General features: G+C 37.2%; 1 protein-coding gene across 1 annotated transcript; it reads left to right on the top strand.

The window, feature by feature from the left end:
• The first annotated feature begins 7,217 nt into the window (after positions 1–7,217).
• Positions 7,218–17,573, top strand: LOC119690456 (pickpocket protein 28). The gene is made up of 12 exons (XM_048623114.1): positions 7,218–7,314; positions 7,892–8,041; positions 8,607–8,736; positions 9,789–9,889; positions 10,010–10,136; positions 11,739–11,887; positions 12,237–12,351; positions 13,439–13,578; positions 15,712–15,842; positions 16,381–16,440; positions 16,684–16,867; positions 17,396–17,573. Exons 1-12 carry the CDS (start codon positions 7,286–7,288, stop codon positions 17,571–17,573), a joined length of 1,494 nt encoding a protein of 497 aa, XP_048479071.1. The 5' UTR covers positions 7,218–7,285.
• The last annotated feature ends 1,001 nt before the right edge of the window (positions 17,574–18,574 follow it).

Here is an 18,574-nt window from a genome sequence, read left to right as displayed (position 1 = left end):
GCGGCGTACGTGAATAAAGTCAGCTCCATCAGTAATACACTCACGTGGAAATAAAAAGTGCCAGTGTGATAAGCAACAAGTTAATCCTAAGCTCAAAATGCTATCTTAATGACGTCTGCAATGTTGAAGAATACATTTCAAAGCTCACCATAAAAATGCAAACATAAACAATTTGTTAAACGTTCATATGATTTTTTTTTAAACATTGGCTATAAAATGTTGGCATTTTGTATTGGAACTGTTTCTCTGAGTTCGTGAGTGTATAACTGCACGAAGTACCTACCAGTCATTAACCAACGGAACATTCTCGAAACACCTACGTTCATGAGAACGAGTAACGATGAATGTAACGATAGAATTGTTGACAGACAAACGACGAGCGACACTTGATAGTTGATAGCCTCTTGCTATGCCAAGTGGATTGCCACAAACGACGCAAAACAGATCTTAAAATACGGATGAAGACAGTGAATATACAACGGCATTTGTTACGATGTTGATCGTAAAATGACTCAACTAGACTTGACGTTTGTGTGAGTTTTGTCAACTTTAGCGGCCCTATCATGCCACTTATCATAACTATTGAAAACATTTTATGACCACTGCTTTTTTATTGTGTTCTAGATTGTACCCACATATAATTAATATTACTAGGATATTTGATTATATTATTATGATATTTAAAGATTATTGCATAATAAAATCAAATAAATTGCGAAAACTGGAATCGTTTGAAGAAAACTATTTGGTTGGATATAATTTAAGACATGTTCGGATTGTACAGCTTAACTAACATTTAGGTGAGTGTACAATAAAATTAAGTAAAAAATTTATAAATATAAGCAAATTCAAATTCAATACAAGTAGAACGTTAGTCAGCGCAACTGATTGATTTTTCTTTCCTATATCTTTATTTTATTTCTTCTTTCAACCACACTCTGGTATGTAAAATCCCGGAATGACCCCAGGTCTAATAATGAACCCCAGTGTTGTTCCAAACGGGTGCTGACAATTTAATATTGATTGCCACCACGACAGCGCTTTGTGTATAGTAGTATATTAAAATATGTTTGCTGGATTTACAATTAGGTATAAGCACATTTGGGTTTGAGGGAAACCGCGGAAAGCAGATTGTAGTTAAATCAATTAAGATAACAAACCAACTCGTTTGGTAATTCATTACCAAGGCTACTATACTAAAGTTATTTAAGACAAGTGGCGCCCCCACGAACAGAGAAACACATGCGTCGACCAAGGTGTAGTGAAGTTGAGTGAACTAATCCAATTAGGATGAACTACGAACGAATACGATCGCGGTGGGGGCCATGTTTGTTTTGTACCTTACTGTGTGGATTACGAGCAACAAACTTCACTTGTTTGAATGCCTATTAGCTCGGGTCAAGAAACTCGTTAAGATATTAATAAAGAACCTTTAATAATTAATAAGAAGTCGAGAGTAATCAAATAAGTACAAGTATATATCGTAAATACTTATTCCTATAACAAAATTTGCTGCTTAGCTTGATGACAAATCTGTATATTTTTTACTTGGAGTGAGAGAAACATACTAGCCTCAATGAAACCAATTCAAACTAATTTTATTTACGACTTTCATGTAGTGGCAGCAGCAACGGCATCGGCTTTATAAATCCATAAAGAAAATTGAACTTTGTGCAGTGATAAAGGGTGCCTATCGCTTTGAAGTTGGCAAAGATATAAATCGGCCGGAATCCGTAGGAATCAAAGCAACTGGCAAGATTAGCCCCCCCTCCCCCCCCCCCTGCTTCCGGTTCCGACGGTTAGACGTCAAATTTAGCGAAAAAAAACTTCGAAGGGGGACTTTTGGGATCTGGGGCGCTACGGTAGGTAGTTATACTGTAGTTGCGTGTTTTTAATAGCTTTAAAAGTGAAATGGATTCATCTATAGGGTGACGCAAAAGTTGTATAAAGCTGCGTACACACCGGGCCAACGAACGCCCAACGAACGCCAACGGTTGTCCCAACGATGGATATTTATCATACATAATACAGGGCAGATTGCTCAGATTTTTACTTTCTTACTCAGATCGTCATTCTGTAATTCACGGAGCAAACAAAATTTTACCAATAATAAATTATTTAAGTAAATCCCTAATGTTAATGTAATTAATATAAAAATATTGTTTTTTTTTGTAAATAATCAAAATTACCTACCTATGTAACCTTAGGTAACAGCCTCAGTCAAATATAGCTTCGCTCGGTTGACGAAATTGTTGTTTAATAAGTTTACTGGCCACTTCACAGTTGAAAGCCTTAGTTTGTAGTTTAATTTTGGAACTGGCTCGGTGGTTGTCCGGCGTAGAGCCTGCATCCAACGGCGTGAATAATTCATATGTGTACCTTGGAATAACTCTAGAGGGGACATAATGCCTAAAGTAATACTCTAATGGAGTAGTATTTTTTTGCAGTTATAGAGTTATTTTCAGTGTGTAATGTTCTAAAGACACGCATTATTGAGTGACTTGTTATAATTTCTTTGTAAATTTATTCAAATTTTTCTAATTACAAAGTATATATTTACAACATTGCAGTTCATTGTAAATTATATAAAATAGAATAAAGATGACAACACGTTATTCAATTAAGGGCGGATTCGGCCAACGTCGAGTAACTTTTTACTCACGAGTAAAGTACCAGTTACTCGCGAGTAAGCAGATTTTGCATTCTACCAAACCTGAAACCAAGATAACTAGCTTATCCCAAGAATAAAATGTTATACCGCCAAAATTGACCGTGTAACGAGCTTATCCGAGAGTAATTTTGTAATGGCGGCAGCACATCAGCTGATTAGAAAACCGTCATAATGACATATAAACACATCTGTCAAAACATAAACAAAAGTACGTTAAAAGGCAAAGTCTCAGAATAACAACAGCGAATAAAATATTAAAACATAAACAATTTCATACTTTTATAATCCATTCAAACTAAGTTGGCATATCATTTCTATTGCATGCTTTGAAACGCAACTATTTTTATTTTAGTTGCATTACAGTTTCGTTCCTCGTTCATTCAATTTAATCATGGTATAACTTGGTAGAATGCAAATGTACTTATCCTAGATATTTACTCGCGTATAATTTTAATTCCGGTATAGTTATTCTCGTGTAACGTGATGTTTGGACGAATTCACCCTAAGTAATAATTATTTTTTTATAAATTTATGGTTACACTTACAACTTAAAATATTTTATTGATAGCCTCTTCTATTGATTTGAAAGTGAATATACACGCTGGTAAATATCACAATGTCGAAAACTGAAATGGCCCGAAATACCTGATACCAAAATACGTCATGACCGACATCCAAATAGACGAACATAAAAAACTCACGCTTGTAATAATGAACTCGTTCGCTTGGCTATTTTAGCCACTAGCATATAGTTAGTTCAATGAAGGATCTGTATGTCCTGGAGTAAACATCCACGCTGAGTTACTTCACCCTTTTGGTCCGCTTCAACACACAACCTGCTAAGTACAAACCTGTCTTTATCATAGCTACTATTTAGATATAAGTACAACTATGTATATCTGTCATTGTGATTTGTTGTGTATGTAAGAAAGTGGATCAAATAAACGCTTTATCTATCTATCTATATGTATACAGGGTGTTAAATAAGAGAATATTATACGGAAAGGGGGTGACGTACTATTGTTCTACGATTTTTCTTTCACTAAAAATATGAAACAATATCTTGGTAACATAACATTAATTTTCAATCAATATCTACTGTAATACATAGTAAGCCTGTATTAGCTGTGGCGTAATGCGGCCGATCCATCACTGAAGTCGGGATCTGTGAGGGTTACTCTATCTGTACAATAAACCACTAAATTTAATACAACGAGAGTCGTGGTTAGCGCAGTGTAGCTTTCCAAAACTACACTCGCGAGTAATGAAAAAGATTCAGACACAAAATAATTTAATTTAAAATTTGAACACAATATTTTCATTTTAGTTGGTAATATTCTGTTCTGATAACAATGTCCAATGTCCAATGGCCTTACTAAGCTAGCCATTTCCGATTAGAAGTGTTATGTAACTTTTTCATTGCTTACGAGTGTAAATATTTCGCTAGCTAGAGAGGCCTCCGGGACCGCAGCCGGCTCGACTTGATCATATCGCCTGCATCGAGCTAAACGACAGTTTGATCACACGACGCCGGCGAGCATTAATGCTGTTGTCTCGGGACATATATCTAGATTTAATATATTTGTGTAAGTGGCCCTAAATGTATAAATTTAACTGCTTAGGTGCAATTGCATTTAGTCGCCTGTCAAACATCTGTCAGTTAGCTCGTACAAAATGAATCCACCTTTACTTACGTACTTGATAGTAAATCCATAAATGAATCAGATTTTTTTTTATATCACATTAAATAGATAGGTTGCTTATAGCAACATTTTATCGATTCTGGACAAAAAGTTCATCCCTTTAACAATAACGGAAATGGCTTTTATCTGCGGCATTCGACTTTTGTCAGTTTAATGAGTATGTATTGTCGAAGTTTCGTTTCGAAATGGCCCTTGGAATAAGGAACAGCGACTGTTGGAACTTGGTAATGTGTTTCCAGCTTATCTGCCAGATACATTATCTCGTAATTTTGTGCATATTACTATTGTTTACCAAAACACAAACTGCCCCACTTTATAGGAACTGTATGTACTTGTTAAAATACCACAGAATCTGTAATAATATTTCCTGTAGATTAATTTACTAATTACTAAGTATAGAATAAATGAAAATAGATAGTATACATACGAGTACTTATAAACTCTAACCTTAATGAGAATTTAGATACCTTCCAAGCCTTTGATCGTTGAAATAGCTAACAGTTGTAACATCATATAACATTTATTGTCGCATGTCGTATCCATAACATACACACATAATATAACCCCAATTCCGGTAATAAAATGAGAAGTCGCGTCCGATTGCAGTATTGTCGGCGGAATCAGAGGTTCCTAATCACCCCTGTTGTGGACTGTACGCGTGATTTGAAACCCTGGCCCGTGGGAACGTATTCACTGAATTTAGTAGCATTCTGTACCAAGCCTTTCAGCTGAAAAGGAGGGGTTTTTATACTGTGTACCTCTATTTTTAATAGCGTTTTTGTTTTGTTATAAGTAGAAAATCTTCTATAGCAGTTTGGCAATTTAGTATTTACTTTGTAATGTGAATAAATGGAATAATAATAAGATAATATTTTTACGTTTTTTCTTGAAAATATGAAATTGATTGTCAATATTCTTGGCTGAGGATGCCTCAAAAAAAAATTACTGTTCAATAATCCTATTAAAAATGTTCATCCTCAGCACTGAATCAGTCGGGGAACATAAATGAAAATAATTAGATTGTCTTATTTCCCTAACTAACGGGTCCGGTGATCCTTTCGCTAATCAGCTTAGCCCGGCCGCATGGATTTGTGAAACAGGAAAATTTAAATCTTCTTTCTGTGACAGTCGCCTAATTATGCCAGCTAACGCAATCTGGGCCCAACTAAGTGTAACACACCTGTTTAATTGGGTTGTGTTTGTAAAGACCATTTGGCAAGGTTGGCCCTTGGATCTCTTTTGAAAGAAAAGACCTTGGGTCTTTTTAGCTGACAATAAGCGGTATTTTTCCTCAATGTTGTGTGATCCACGAGGCAAGCTGATGTGTTAATGTGAACGGTATGGAGGGAACAGGATTGTGTGATTTAATATGCCTTTTTAGGGCACATCTGGATTAGGTACAGAGGGTTCACAGTCCCTATATATTTCAGTTCAGAACAAATGAGTTATAAACAATACAGCATGGAATTTTATCACCGAAGCGTCGACGAACGATCCGATGGTGGCTCAATGTATTAAACCGACCTTAAAAATGTTTGTTGACAATTTCAAACTGATTTTAACATAATATAGGTATAATTTAACATAATATAATATGGGCCATAATATATAGGTATAATTTTATAATAATTATTATGTTCTCCATTCGTGACGTACACTAAGGTGGAATTTCACCAAACGCTAAACGTATTTAGTAGTCTGTCAAACGTCTGTCAGTTAGTACAAAATGTATTTAAAATTTGACTTAAATAAAATTTTAAATACATTTAGCGTTTGGTAAAAGTGGCCCTAATGATATCAACAGTCACTGACTTTGGAGTTTGGACATACTGTAATGTGTTTCTATAACAATTAACTATAAATAACATTTTGTATATTGTTTTGAGCCCTATGCAAAATATTGCGTTTCAAAATATTGATATTACACTGACGAGCAATGAAAAGGTTCCACTGATGATTTTGATACAAACAAGTTTACGTGTTTAGTTGATAACATTCCGACGCGCTGTATTAAATATAATTTAATTGCAGACGGCATCATTAGACCTGGTTTCTCATGATTCTGTTAGTTACAGTCTCAATAACGGATTTGCTTAAGCTATTATTTTCCGTTTAGGGGAAAGTGGGGTATTTTGGTGAAATTGACAATGGAAATTTTTCATTGCTCTTGAGTGTATTCTGGAGGTGTTGCAAGTTTGTGGCAATAAATATGGACTTTTAACATTATAAATACGATGCCATGCCAGGTGAGGGTGAGCGCATTTGTCACTTTTTGGGAGAGGGCGTTTTGGCGCTTTTTGGGTGAGGCCCATGTCTAGCAATGTGTGTCGAGCAATGGGCTGTGATTAATAACAACAATACGAAACTTTCAGTTAGTTTCATTTTCTCCATAGTCGGTTATCTAACCGACCAGGCTTGGTTTGTCAATTATACGTCATCTCCATATAAAATTCTTGACAGATGTGTCAAAAGTCAACCACTAATACCTGGTTATGCTCTAACCGACTATGGAGAAATTGGCACTTATCCTTTTAATAGGCTACTCACTTTTTTCATTAGTTTTCACCCTTAAATCAATGGGTCAAAGTTCAAATTAATGTGTTCAAATAAAGTATGTATTTACGGTAGGTAAAGTGAAATATAACCCTACTCCAACTAATTGTAGTAGGATTCATTACTTAGCGACTTTCATATCTAGATCACCATTATTAAATTAACCTCATGTGTAATTTGCGCTAACTGAACTATTACCCTTATTAAATTATATTTTAGTATGTGCATTCGTATTTATAAATGTACCTATGTGTTTTCGTAATACTATCATCATTCCCCTTTTAGCCATAAAGAAAGGTGCATTTGTTTTGTGTTTTTAACAACATTATTGTAAATTTTTTGGAATTAAAATAACATAATGAGAACCGACCAAGTTGGAGCGGCAGAGTAAGTTTAACTTTACATTTTTTTAAATAGGTATTTATGCAAATATGTGCAAGGATGTGTGTGGTATTCAGAGAAGACTTGCAAGCGAGTCACCCGCTTTTCGCTGTACATTTTGTACTCAAGTGATAGGTCGCGAGCCGTATCGCCGTTTCTGAATGAGTACAATGCACTTAGGCACATATCTAGAATCTAGATGTGCACTGTGAAGGTTTCCTCATGATGTTTTTGATTCACCGTAAGAGCAATGGTATACTCATTGGTACATGGCAGCGCTGGGATTCGAACCCGCATCTCTAGCGGGAGAAGCGGGCGCTAACCCGACTGAGCTACCACGGCTCCTACAAAATGTATAATGTTATTTTAAATAGATTGCATTCTTTTATGTCCTTCCTTCTGAGGGAACATAAAAATATTGTTTGAACATTGAAAAACATGACACCACCGATCACTGTTACGATCCTCATAAGAGGTGCGGGCCTACTTAATCATAAATGCAGGCTACATGTGAGCCTAGTTATGATAGTAGTCGTCAAAACTATTCTGTTATGTTAATTTTTACTATGAATTATTTAAATAGATTGCAACAAGTCACTGCTAAATGCCGGACGGGGAGGAAACGGCGCCGGCGAAATGTGAATATTTCTGAAGTGTGTTCTGATTTCTCCCAGAACACTTCTCTCCATGGCCTCAAGTACATCAATGAGAAAGGTCTAAGCATCGTTGAGAGGTAAGTGTGATGGGCCCTTATTTTTACAATTTATTTTAATTGGCGAACCAAATACTTGCGATTAAGTATCTACTTGTGCCATGAAGTTGGATTTTGAATTATACACGTGATATTAATGACTAAAAACGTGTAAAGCTTATCTTGAAAAGTATTTTTAACATAAACTTAAAACCACCGTTCGTAGGTTAAAATCAAACAAACAGCAAGATACAAAATTTTCAGCCACTAATAGACATAGCTAAACTCTAATACAACCTGCCTGTCTAAGGTCATCTACCTAGCGGACTGTAGGGTGACCCACGCTACATCTGCGTGTTTGTGCTCTCCAGGACCAAAAAAAATAAAAATAATATATTGAAGTTCATTGAACCGCTTTCGCTGACGACCCATTGGTGAACCAGACAAAATACATTTTTGATTGTCCCTTTTCTCGGGACGTGAGGGGTTAAAAGCATATCAGAATATGTACTACCAACTAAAAACGTAAAAAAATTGTAAGTATAAAAAGATGCGTAATTTTGTGCTGACTCGTGAGTGTATAAATTTACTTACGATTTATTTGCAGAATATTCTGGTTGGTGACGATCGCGGTGAGCGTGGCGTGCTGCTCGTACCTGATCCGGAACGTGTTCGCCAAGTGGTGGGACAGCCCCGTCATCGTGGCCTTCAACAAGGAGATGGTGCACGTGGGCTCGGTACGTATGTTCACACAGAGGCATTCTGTTAAGAAGGGTACTGACCAACCATGGAAGTAGAAAAAAAGGAATCTCGAAAACTTAAAAATGGAGCACAGCAATGGCGGCGACATGAGAGTGTGTGGGTGCGTAGGTGCGACGTGATTGGCGCGCGGCGGCTGACTGACTTACTTTGAGTGTGAATGTGTGTGTGTCGGGCTCGTCGCAACAATAAAATCGACTTACTTTGGGTGCTTCATTTTTAAGTTTTCGAGATTCCTTCCATCTTTTTTTCTACTTCCATGTGACCAACGTTACGGACTGTAATGTAACATTCCCAGCGAGCATGTTACGCAACGCTGTGTTCTAAAATCTCGCTGGTTTCCCCGCAACACTACGTACTGACTGCACGAATGCTCGCTGTGTAACATGTAACGTTGGTCAGTACCCACCATCATACACTCCGAGCAATGAAAAAGAACAGTGATAATAGCACCAAATGACTCCTCAGCGAAAAATTCTAGCTTAATGACGTCTCCTACAATATTGAATTAGCTAATACTATAATAATTTAAAATTATTATTTTTAAAATTTGGCGCCATTTGGTGTCGGTGTTTTGTTCGTGAGAGTACTATACACTCACGTGAGTGTATTTTTACTATTGTACCGACCCTCCAAGTGACCTATCCAACTGTACTATAAATACGTCCGGGGCACCCGGACAGCGACTGTGGCTCACTTGCGAGTCACCTATGACCACCCCTTCGGGCTTACAGGTGTGAGCTAGGGCTAACTAATCCTAATCCTAACTATATTATTATTATTAATATTATAAATGCGAAAGTAACTGTGTCTGTCTTTCTGTCTATCTGTCTGTCTATCTGTCTGTTACTCTTTCACGCCAGAAAGACTAAACGGATTTGAATGAAATTTGATATATATACGGTCTAGACCCTGGGAAAGAACATAGGCTACTTTTTATCCCGGAATTCCCACGGGAAAACTTTTTAAGGGGAAGTGAAGCGCGCGGAAACAGCTAGTAATATATATATCTATATTATTGTTGTTACAGGTACCATTCCCATCGATAACTATTTGCCCGAACTGGTCAATATTGAAAGAGCAGTATAATTATACTGACGTAGCTATGAAGTTGACTAACCCATACAGTAAGTAAGTACTCGTATCAACAAAACGGTAAATCAATAATTACGGTGAATAACATTACCTATGGGAATATTTAATGATGCGGTAATTTATACGTATTTATTGATGATATTTTCCTGATTTCAGATCAAATATAAGCACAGCAGAAAGAGAAGAATTTGAAGATATATCCATGATATGTGATACAACGTATTTTATGCTAGATTTTAGCGTCCGCAAGGGCAATGCTACTGTGGTTCATAATATTATCAAAGTAAGCTTATAAAACGTCGTTGAAAATATTTCTGTAGAGAGTTGATGGGTGAATGATTCTGATAAATATAAAGTGTTCCTACAACAAACATAAATTGAAAATGAAAAATTTCTTTATTATACAATTGTTACAAATTTTATGATGCACTGCTTCTACATTAGGTTGCCCTGTGTCGTAGAAGACAGGCTCCTCATTAATGTGACAACTATTAAGTAGGGTAACGTAACGTACCTTGGGACGCTTGTACCTCGGGACATTGATTGTATTTTAAAAACCGGCTAAATAAACACATTAAAATTCTACCCTAGGCATAGTATTTTACTCGCTTGGCAAAACTAGTGAGTCTCGTGATCATAACAGCATCGAGGGTGTGGTGAAGACAATATGAAGTTTTTTGGAGTCAAAAGTAGCTTTTGTATAGTTTTTTGTGTTGCTTTATCTCATTGAGGCATGCTCAAAATAAAGTCATGGATGTCACGTATAACTTTTCAGTTATTTAATTTTATGACATGGCAATTATCTGAACGATTCCTAAATTAAAAATAAAGATATTTAAATTTTGTTTAAATATTGCTTTTTTGTACCTTGGGACACGATTAAATTTGTACCTTGGGACACTGTTTCCTATGGCTTTGTACTATGGAAAATGCAAACATCTAAATAACGCCTTATATCTCTGTTCTTATTAGTGCCAGAGTGAAACTAGACAGAAGAAAGATGCAGTTAATCAATAAGAACAGAGATATAAGGCGTTATTTAAAAGTTTGCATTTTCCATAGTACAAAGCTATAGGAAACAGTGTCCCAAGGTACAAACGTGTAACGTACCTTGGGTCAAATCATGCATTTTTACTTTTATCTTAATTTAATAAAAACTGGCCACACTAAAGCTTTAGCACAAATACTAGTGATAATAGATTATATATCCTACCGAATAAAGAAAATTTCACATTAATATCTTAGTTGTACGCTGCGATACCTTCATTCAAAGTTGGGGTAGTCGAAAATGTCCCTAGGTACGTTACGTTACCCTATAACAAAGAGAAGAAAAAAAAACTTGATATGAACTTAAGTTAGTTTACAACTATTCATGCATGTGTAGTGAGTAGTGAGTTAAGTGTGTATGTGTGTGTGTGTGTGTGTTTGTGTGTGTGTGTGTGTGTGTGTGTGTGAGAGAGAGAATGTATGTGTGTGTATATGTGTGTTTGTGTGTGTGGAAAATTGACAACACTTAAGAAGACATCAGCGTAGCGTAGAACATAATTGGGTATTATACCTATCTGAAAGCATGTCCTACTGTGATTGTTCCTTATAAAACAGTTCATCATCACCTAATTAAATTGCACTACTGCTGACAGCAAAAATATTATTTTTCCAAAATAACAGAGCTATGTATGTCTATATACCTATTCCAATAGTTTGCATTTATGACGTAACTATTAACACTTCTAGTCCACCAACCCTCATCGTCCACTAACCCGCACTAGGCCAGCGTGGACTATGCCTAAAACCCTTCCTTTCATTGGAAGGAGACCCGTGCCCCAGCAGTGGAGACGTAATTGGTCGTGATGGAAACAACACTTATTCAAGACATTTTCCGCAGTATTCTCCTAAGCTATGGGGCACAGTATTCGAACAGGAGTCCACCCTGCAAGGCTCCGGGAACTACGGGTTTGAGGAAGTGCTGACTGAAGAAGGCGTCTGCTTCACGTTCAATACACTGTCGCAAGATGAAATATTGAAAAACACAAGGTAGGTCTGTACTTATTTGGAATTATTTTATATTATATTTGGATTGGAATTAATGGAATTATTTTATATTATTTATATTATAATATATATTGAGTTATTATTAATATTATTAAATTTATTGCACAACGTAAATTGGCGAACTTAATGCTAGTAGCATTCTCTATCAAATTCTGATGTTGAAAAAGTTATTGGTAGTGCTTAATAACTGTGCAAAGAATTAAGAGATGGTACAGTTTTTGGAGTGATTCTGGGGCAACTGCAATCAATGCATCGCGTTCTTGGGCGCTTTTATATCTTTTATAAAATAAATATTACAATATTGTTTCATATACCTCTGTCTAAATTTCAGTATACAAACACAGTACAATTACCTGAACTCCACTGAGCACAGCCGCGGCTGGACTATGGAGGAGGGGTACGAGGGGGGGCTGTTCTTCAACGAGACCTACCCACAGCGCGCCGCGGTATGTAGCCTACCATACTGCATTCGTTCATTCATGGCATAAAAGGTAAACAATGTTTGTAGGTATTTTTAATCACAATATTATTGAACAAATAAACTAGTCACCAATTTTGTTATTCGATAAGTAGGTATTTCATTGGTTAGAAATAAATTCTCATAAAAATACACACTAAGATGATTTTCCTTTTGTGCCAAGTTTGAATGAATGCTGTACACAGTAAACTCAAATTCAGATCTACTTTCAATATTAATTCAATTCAATTCAATTCAATTCATTTTATTGCAGATATAAAATCCATAAAAAAGAGTTAGTAACAATGTTAACTTACGCTAATGTTAGTACCTTATGCTAAACACAATAATGATAAATAATAAATAAAAAGTGTAAGTACACAGGTATTAATATCATTGGTATTTTTTTCAACAAGTGGCATTTTGCACCATCCACCCCTACATTAACCTAAGTCACTAACACGTCTTGTTAAACTGAATACAATTACTTAAATACTTTTAAAAAGATAAGTATGCTTTTTATAAACAAACATTATTATAATGTACAGTAATCACAGCTTTAAAATGTTAATCACATTAATTTTAGATACCATAATATCGTTTGTTACAGAAAACGGGAAAATACAACTTAATGATATTTCTACAATCGTCTGTAAAGGATCACGATGAAACATGCAACCCCGTTGGCAGTGGTTTTAAGGTAATAAAATATATTAATATCAATTTCAGTGCTAACCAATTCATACACAGGACCAACAATTTCTATTTTACTGTATCAATATCATTTACAAATTGGTCGAGTTTTGAATTATTTTGGCGTTTACATACAAGATTCGAGGTTTTTGTGGGTCCGTCCGTCAGTTGTGCGTGCTTCGTTTATTTGTATCTATTTGTTATTAATATCAAAGAGCTAAAAGTTTATTATCGATGTAGATAAACGTCACTATATTGCAATTCGCCATAAATACGGTTCTGTGATTGCTGGAACGAAACGAGTTTATCGACGTCGATCACAAACCCGTGACCGGCCGCTACTGCATACCGATGTTCTATCTCTCTTCTCCTTCACTCGATAGATCTTCCTGCACAACCCGGCGGACCTGCCTCACTCGTCCGTTCACTCGTACGCCGCACTGCCCCGCCAGCTGTCCAGCCTGGCGCTCACCTTCCACTCGCTCTCCACGTCCCACAACCTCCGGAAGTACCACCCTGAAGTGTGAGTATTTACATACATCATGGAAATAAACCACGAAAACGGTGTTCGCAGATATTTGATTGTTCATCAGAGCGTCTAGTACGGGCTTGCAATATATGTCAACGTTGATAGAAATCGTAAGCACGCCAAACTATTAGTTTCCAAGTTAATTGGTAGTATGAGTTACATTTTTTTATTATAGTTCATGCGATATAGTTTATGCTACAACTCGATTGTGCGAACTTCACTCTAGATACTTTACCTCTTTCTAGCGCTTGTAAAAAGAAAGGGCAAACACACATGTCATTTTGGCGTCTTGATTTTCGTATATTATATGTCAATGACTCTAACCAAAATATATATATGTCAATCAATGTCAATGACTCTAACAAAAACAAACTGAAATTTGGTTTACAAGCTTTTATTTATAAAAATTATAAAATTAAGAATGATCCTCACAAGTGCATCGCAATTCGAAGTACCTAATTGTAGATTTTATGGAAAGGTAAGTACCTACCTACCTATATACTTATTATGTTTACGATAACTTAAGGTAAAATTGTAGGAATAAATAATATTTTACTAGACCTAATCTATTCGTACTATTTACAGGAATGGGGACCTAAACAAGCCTGCCGATGGACCCCACGGCAGGTTAACTGCCATAAATAAATGTCCGTACATGGTGTAGAATCTCCTACGACCTATTCTGCACATGTGGGGAGCCCAAGACGCTCTGTCGTTGGACGAAGCCCAAGATGCCCTGTCGTCGGAAGAAGCCCAATACTTGTTGCCCCACTGAGACCAAGGCAGAGTCCTAGGACAACCCGTCGACGCGTGATTCGTCCGAGGCAGTCAACGCAGCGACGCTATCGTCCTCTCGTGGGGATTTAGGCCATTTATGTAATGGATAACTATATAAGTAATAAATGATTATTTTTAAACATTTATTTTTCATTTCTAAGGGTGCTTACGTAAAGAATCGGGTTCCCTGTATCTACCCGTACCGGTAACTTGATTAGGTATCGCTCACTGAGAAATTTAAAACCGTGAAATGCTCTAGCGCACTCGCTGAAAGATAAACAGCAGGTTACCGGTACGGGTAGATACAGGTAACCAGTATCTCTATGTAAGCACCCTAATGGTGATATACATTGGTTCAGTGCACGGACGCAGTAAGGCAGATTTCACGACACAGTCGCATTGGACTTGGTTGAAAATAGCGTCCAAGCGGGATCAGTACCAACATAGTACTCTACTGGGTCCAGTCACTGAACCAATATAAACTATCTCTAATAACAAGCACTATTCCTGCCATCATTACTCCGCATTCTTAAGTTTGTGTTAGTTCCTAGTGGTTAATAGGGTTTCCTCTGCCTCTGCAGCCATTCGCCACGCAAAATATGATCGCTGATAGTCACAAATTAAATTCTAACTAGATCCTAACCAACAACAAAAACGCTTCTCACCTACAAATTTTCAGTGAGAGCAACAACTATGAAAGTTTTCGAATTCGTTGAAGCTGACTACCTAAGATCTGTCAAACATGTAACTCGTACTACCAAAAAGCTATAATTTACACGTAAACTTATTTCGTTTTTTAAAACTACGATTTGAAATAACTCATACTACCAATTTTAGTTTATGATAGTTTCCGCTAGAGGCGCTGCTTGTAAATGTATGGAAGAAAACTGAAACTATAAACGTTGTGTCAACTATCAACAACCTATACTAGACGTACTGTGCAGCGATCACAGCATTCGATACTATTTTCGAATCAACACAAACGTAATGGAAAAAACAAATGTCACTTTTGGAACTGACAAATTTGCCTTACATTTTGACAGTGACAGTTAACGATACTGTTCTTTTTCCATATATTTGTGTAGTTTCGGAAATAGTATCCTGTGATCGCTGCACAGATATTTGGCAGAACTAACGGTACAATCTGCAGTGACGCATTCAGACGCTATCAGCTTCCAAGGTCATTGGTCCTTCTGGATGGAGGGTGTACTACGCCACGCCTGCGCCTTCATAATCCTCCTCTAGAGAACTCGTACCCCACTCATTCCTCTCATATTCCACTCACACTGTATCGGCTTATGTCCAGTACACGGTGACTGTTCAATTGATGATGTGTTGTTATGATTGCAGGCGTCAGTGCTACTTCCAAAACGAGCGATTTTTGAGGTACTTCCACATTTACACACAAAACAACTGCATGCTGGAGTGTCGCGCCAACTACACCTTCCACCGCTGCGGGTGTGTGCCGTTCTACCTGCCGTGTACGTTACGCCTAAACACTCACGGGCAATGAAAAAGTTCCACTTACAAAATGTCCACACGGTCCACCACACCAAAAGACCCATTTTTTTAAATTACAATTGATAATTTTGCAATTTGTGCAATAAAGGATTAAATAAATAAATAAATAATTTGATCAAAATATTTACGTTTTTAGTTGTCAATATTCTGATGCGCTGTTAAATGTTCGTCAAGATTGCAGATAGCGTTATTAGCTAGTATTTTCCGTTTAGGAAAAATTTTGGTGCTATTGACACTGGAACTTTCTCCTTGCACGTGAGTGTACGGTCAGGTGCAAAGAAACCTGACCCTCCTCTCATACTAACAATGTTTCTGAGGGGGGTCAGGTTTATCTGCCCCTTACTGTACATTATTCGTTGAGTACTATTTACTTCGAACCATACCTCTAAGTAGGAGGTGTTAAGAATTATCTTACTAGATTATTTTTATGACGAAATGCTTCCAATAAATCGAAAAACAGCGCATATTTTAATGTACTGCTTTGTAATTTATTTTTAGATAAAAACAGCGACAGCATATGTACTGCGTCAGATTCATTTTGCATCACCGAAGCAATACGTAAGTTTTGAAACCCTTTATATTACATATTATAATGTCACATCATTAAAATCGAGCCTACTTCGATCGAACGAATCATCCTTTAACCCTCATTAATACTGATACCTAAGCGATATCGCCATCTCGCGCTGTACCGATATCGAATCAGAATCATCAATTTCCCTTACTGACTCTGAATCGCTACAGCACCAGACAGCGATATCACTGAGGTCTCATTTGAGGCCCCAATTCCATGATTCCCAGAGCACCTGGGAGAGAGAGAGATGCGAGCTAGCCTCGGCCTCGAGAGCGAGGCGTGCCGCTGCCTGCCCGCCTGCAACAGCGTCACCTACGAGGCGGAAATACTCAAGACTGAGTACAACATCAAGAACTACGTTAAAAACTATGACAGACTACACAATGAGTCATTCAGCGAGGAATATGATAGGTGAGTTTATGAAACATACCTCAGAGATTAAGAGAAAATTGAATCGATATTACCAAATAATGTCCATACTGCTATACATACCCTGATATGCCGGATATATATAATGGTTGGTTCACTTGCAAAAAACCTCTGAGGTGCGAGGGCTAAATGTGCTTCTAACAATCAGGAGAGTTTTTTTATGTGTTGAAAGAAGTTGTACTACTAAATAGCAGTTAGATTCTGAGGGAAAACATCGTGACAATACTTACACATCTAGACGTGTGCACCTACCAACCCACAGTCGAAATGGTCTAGGATTTTAAGGCAGTTTAGATCATACGTAGCAGAATAGTTAGAGTCTGGCTCCTGAAAGCGTGTTCTGAAGAAAGCACAGATAATTCAAAAATATCATATATTGTATCACTGTCTATTGAACTTGAATGACGTTTGACAATGACGTCTCGTTAGTTGCACATTTTGACCACCGGAACAGATAAGATTGTGGCACTGTACCTATGTTTAAATAAATATCTTTCCTATCCCCTACAGCTTAGAGTTCTCAGCCATAGAGGTGTACTACAAGCAGGAGCGGTTCCCGTCGATCCGGCGCTCGGAGCTGTTCGGCGTGACGGACGTGGTGGCCAACTGCGGCGGGCTGCTCGGCCTCTTCCTCGGCTTCTCCTTCCTCAGCATCGTGGAGATCGTTTACTTCACCACTTTGAGGTGAGTTTTTAGTTTGAACCGATGGACAGGTAATAGGGAATATGCATGTAATTTTTTAATATTATTGTACGATACAAGCGCTTTATTATAGTAAAATAAATTCAACGCCTAAAAAGTAATTGAAGGTATTTTAAAGAAAGTTATAAATATATAACCGACACGACCACTTTAAACGCTCAAAACTTTGTGTGACGTCATACTCTCGTTTCACGGCTCAGAATAGTGAGTTTTTCTAGTATCGTCGACGCTCAGTTCTATGGGCATAGATTATTTTGAGATTTCATATCCACTCCACACACTCTGTCACATTCACTATAAGAAAATTCGTCACGTTTCAAAGATTTGAATTTACCGCCGTTTCTTTATAATTTTCAAAAATATTTACTTGCTTAACAAATAATTATGATCAAAAATATTGATGGAGGCATAATTTTGAAATAGAATCACATGCATATTCCCTAATTGACGCTCTCTCCGATGCAGATATGCGTGCCTGTTTCCTAAAATCTACCACCCTCTAGGTAGGTATAGTGACAAAAGATAGAGAAAGCAACTTTAGGACGTCTGAAGAATCCCGAGGTCGTCCGGCGGTATTGAAACAACGGTGTCCCAGTTATGAATGAATAATATATTTGATTGACACAGCTTATATACATACGGTAGAAACCTGACTATTCCAAGTATGAATTACACCCTCTGTAGAGGTCTATAGCCCTAAATATGCCATAGATATGTCACTAAATACCTAACACAGACAATAGATATCAATACCAATTAGTTACATGTAAACCTAAAAGAGGTCGTTGCCAGCGCCTCTGATAGCGATTGAACAACGTCATTTATTCATGCGTCGGTTCAAAGGTCTGGACGGCGTCCAACGATTGCTATTCTGTCCCCACTCTATAACCTTTACCCTTCCTTTACCTTAATAATTTCCTTCAGCCTGCTAGACCGATGACCTTCGGCGGATAGCCATTACTAGCAGGGTGACTCCACAGTGTCGTG

Source organism: Plutella xylostella, chromosome 9 (genome assembly GCF_932276165.1).
Source record: "Plutella xylostella chromosome 9, ilPluXylo3.1, whole genome shotgun sequence".
In the NCBI taxonomy this organism is placed as follows: Eukaryota; Metazoa; Arthropoda; class Insecta; order Lepidoptera; family Plutellidae; genus Plutella; species Plutella xylostella.
The sequence above is the reverse complement of the archived record's forward strand: the minus strand, read 5'-3'. Positions and strand labels throughout refer to the sequence as shown.

Coding starts and splice junctions, on each gene's coding strand:
- LOC119690456 (XM_048623114.1), top strand. CDS start 7,286: ATGAGAACCGACCAAGTTGGAGCGGCAGA. Junction 10,137..11,738: donor TGGTTCATAATATTATCAAA/GTAAGCTTATAA, acceptor CATTTTCCGCAG/TATTCTCCTAAGCTATGGGG. Junction 13,579..15,711: donor CGGAAGTACCACCCTGAAGT/GTGAGTATTTAC, acceptor TTATGATTGCAG/GCGTCAGTGCTACTTCCAAA.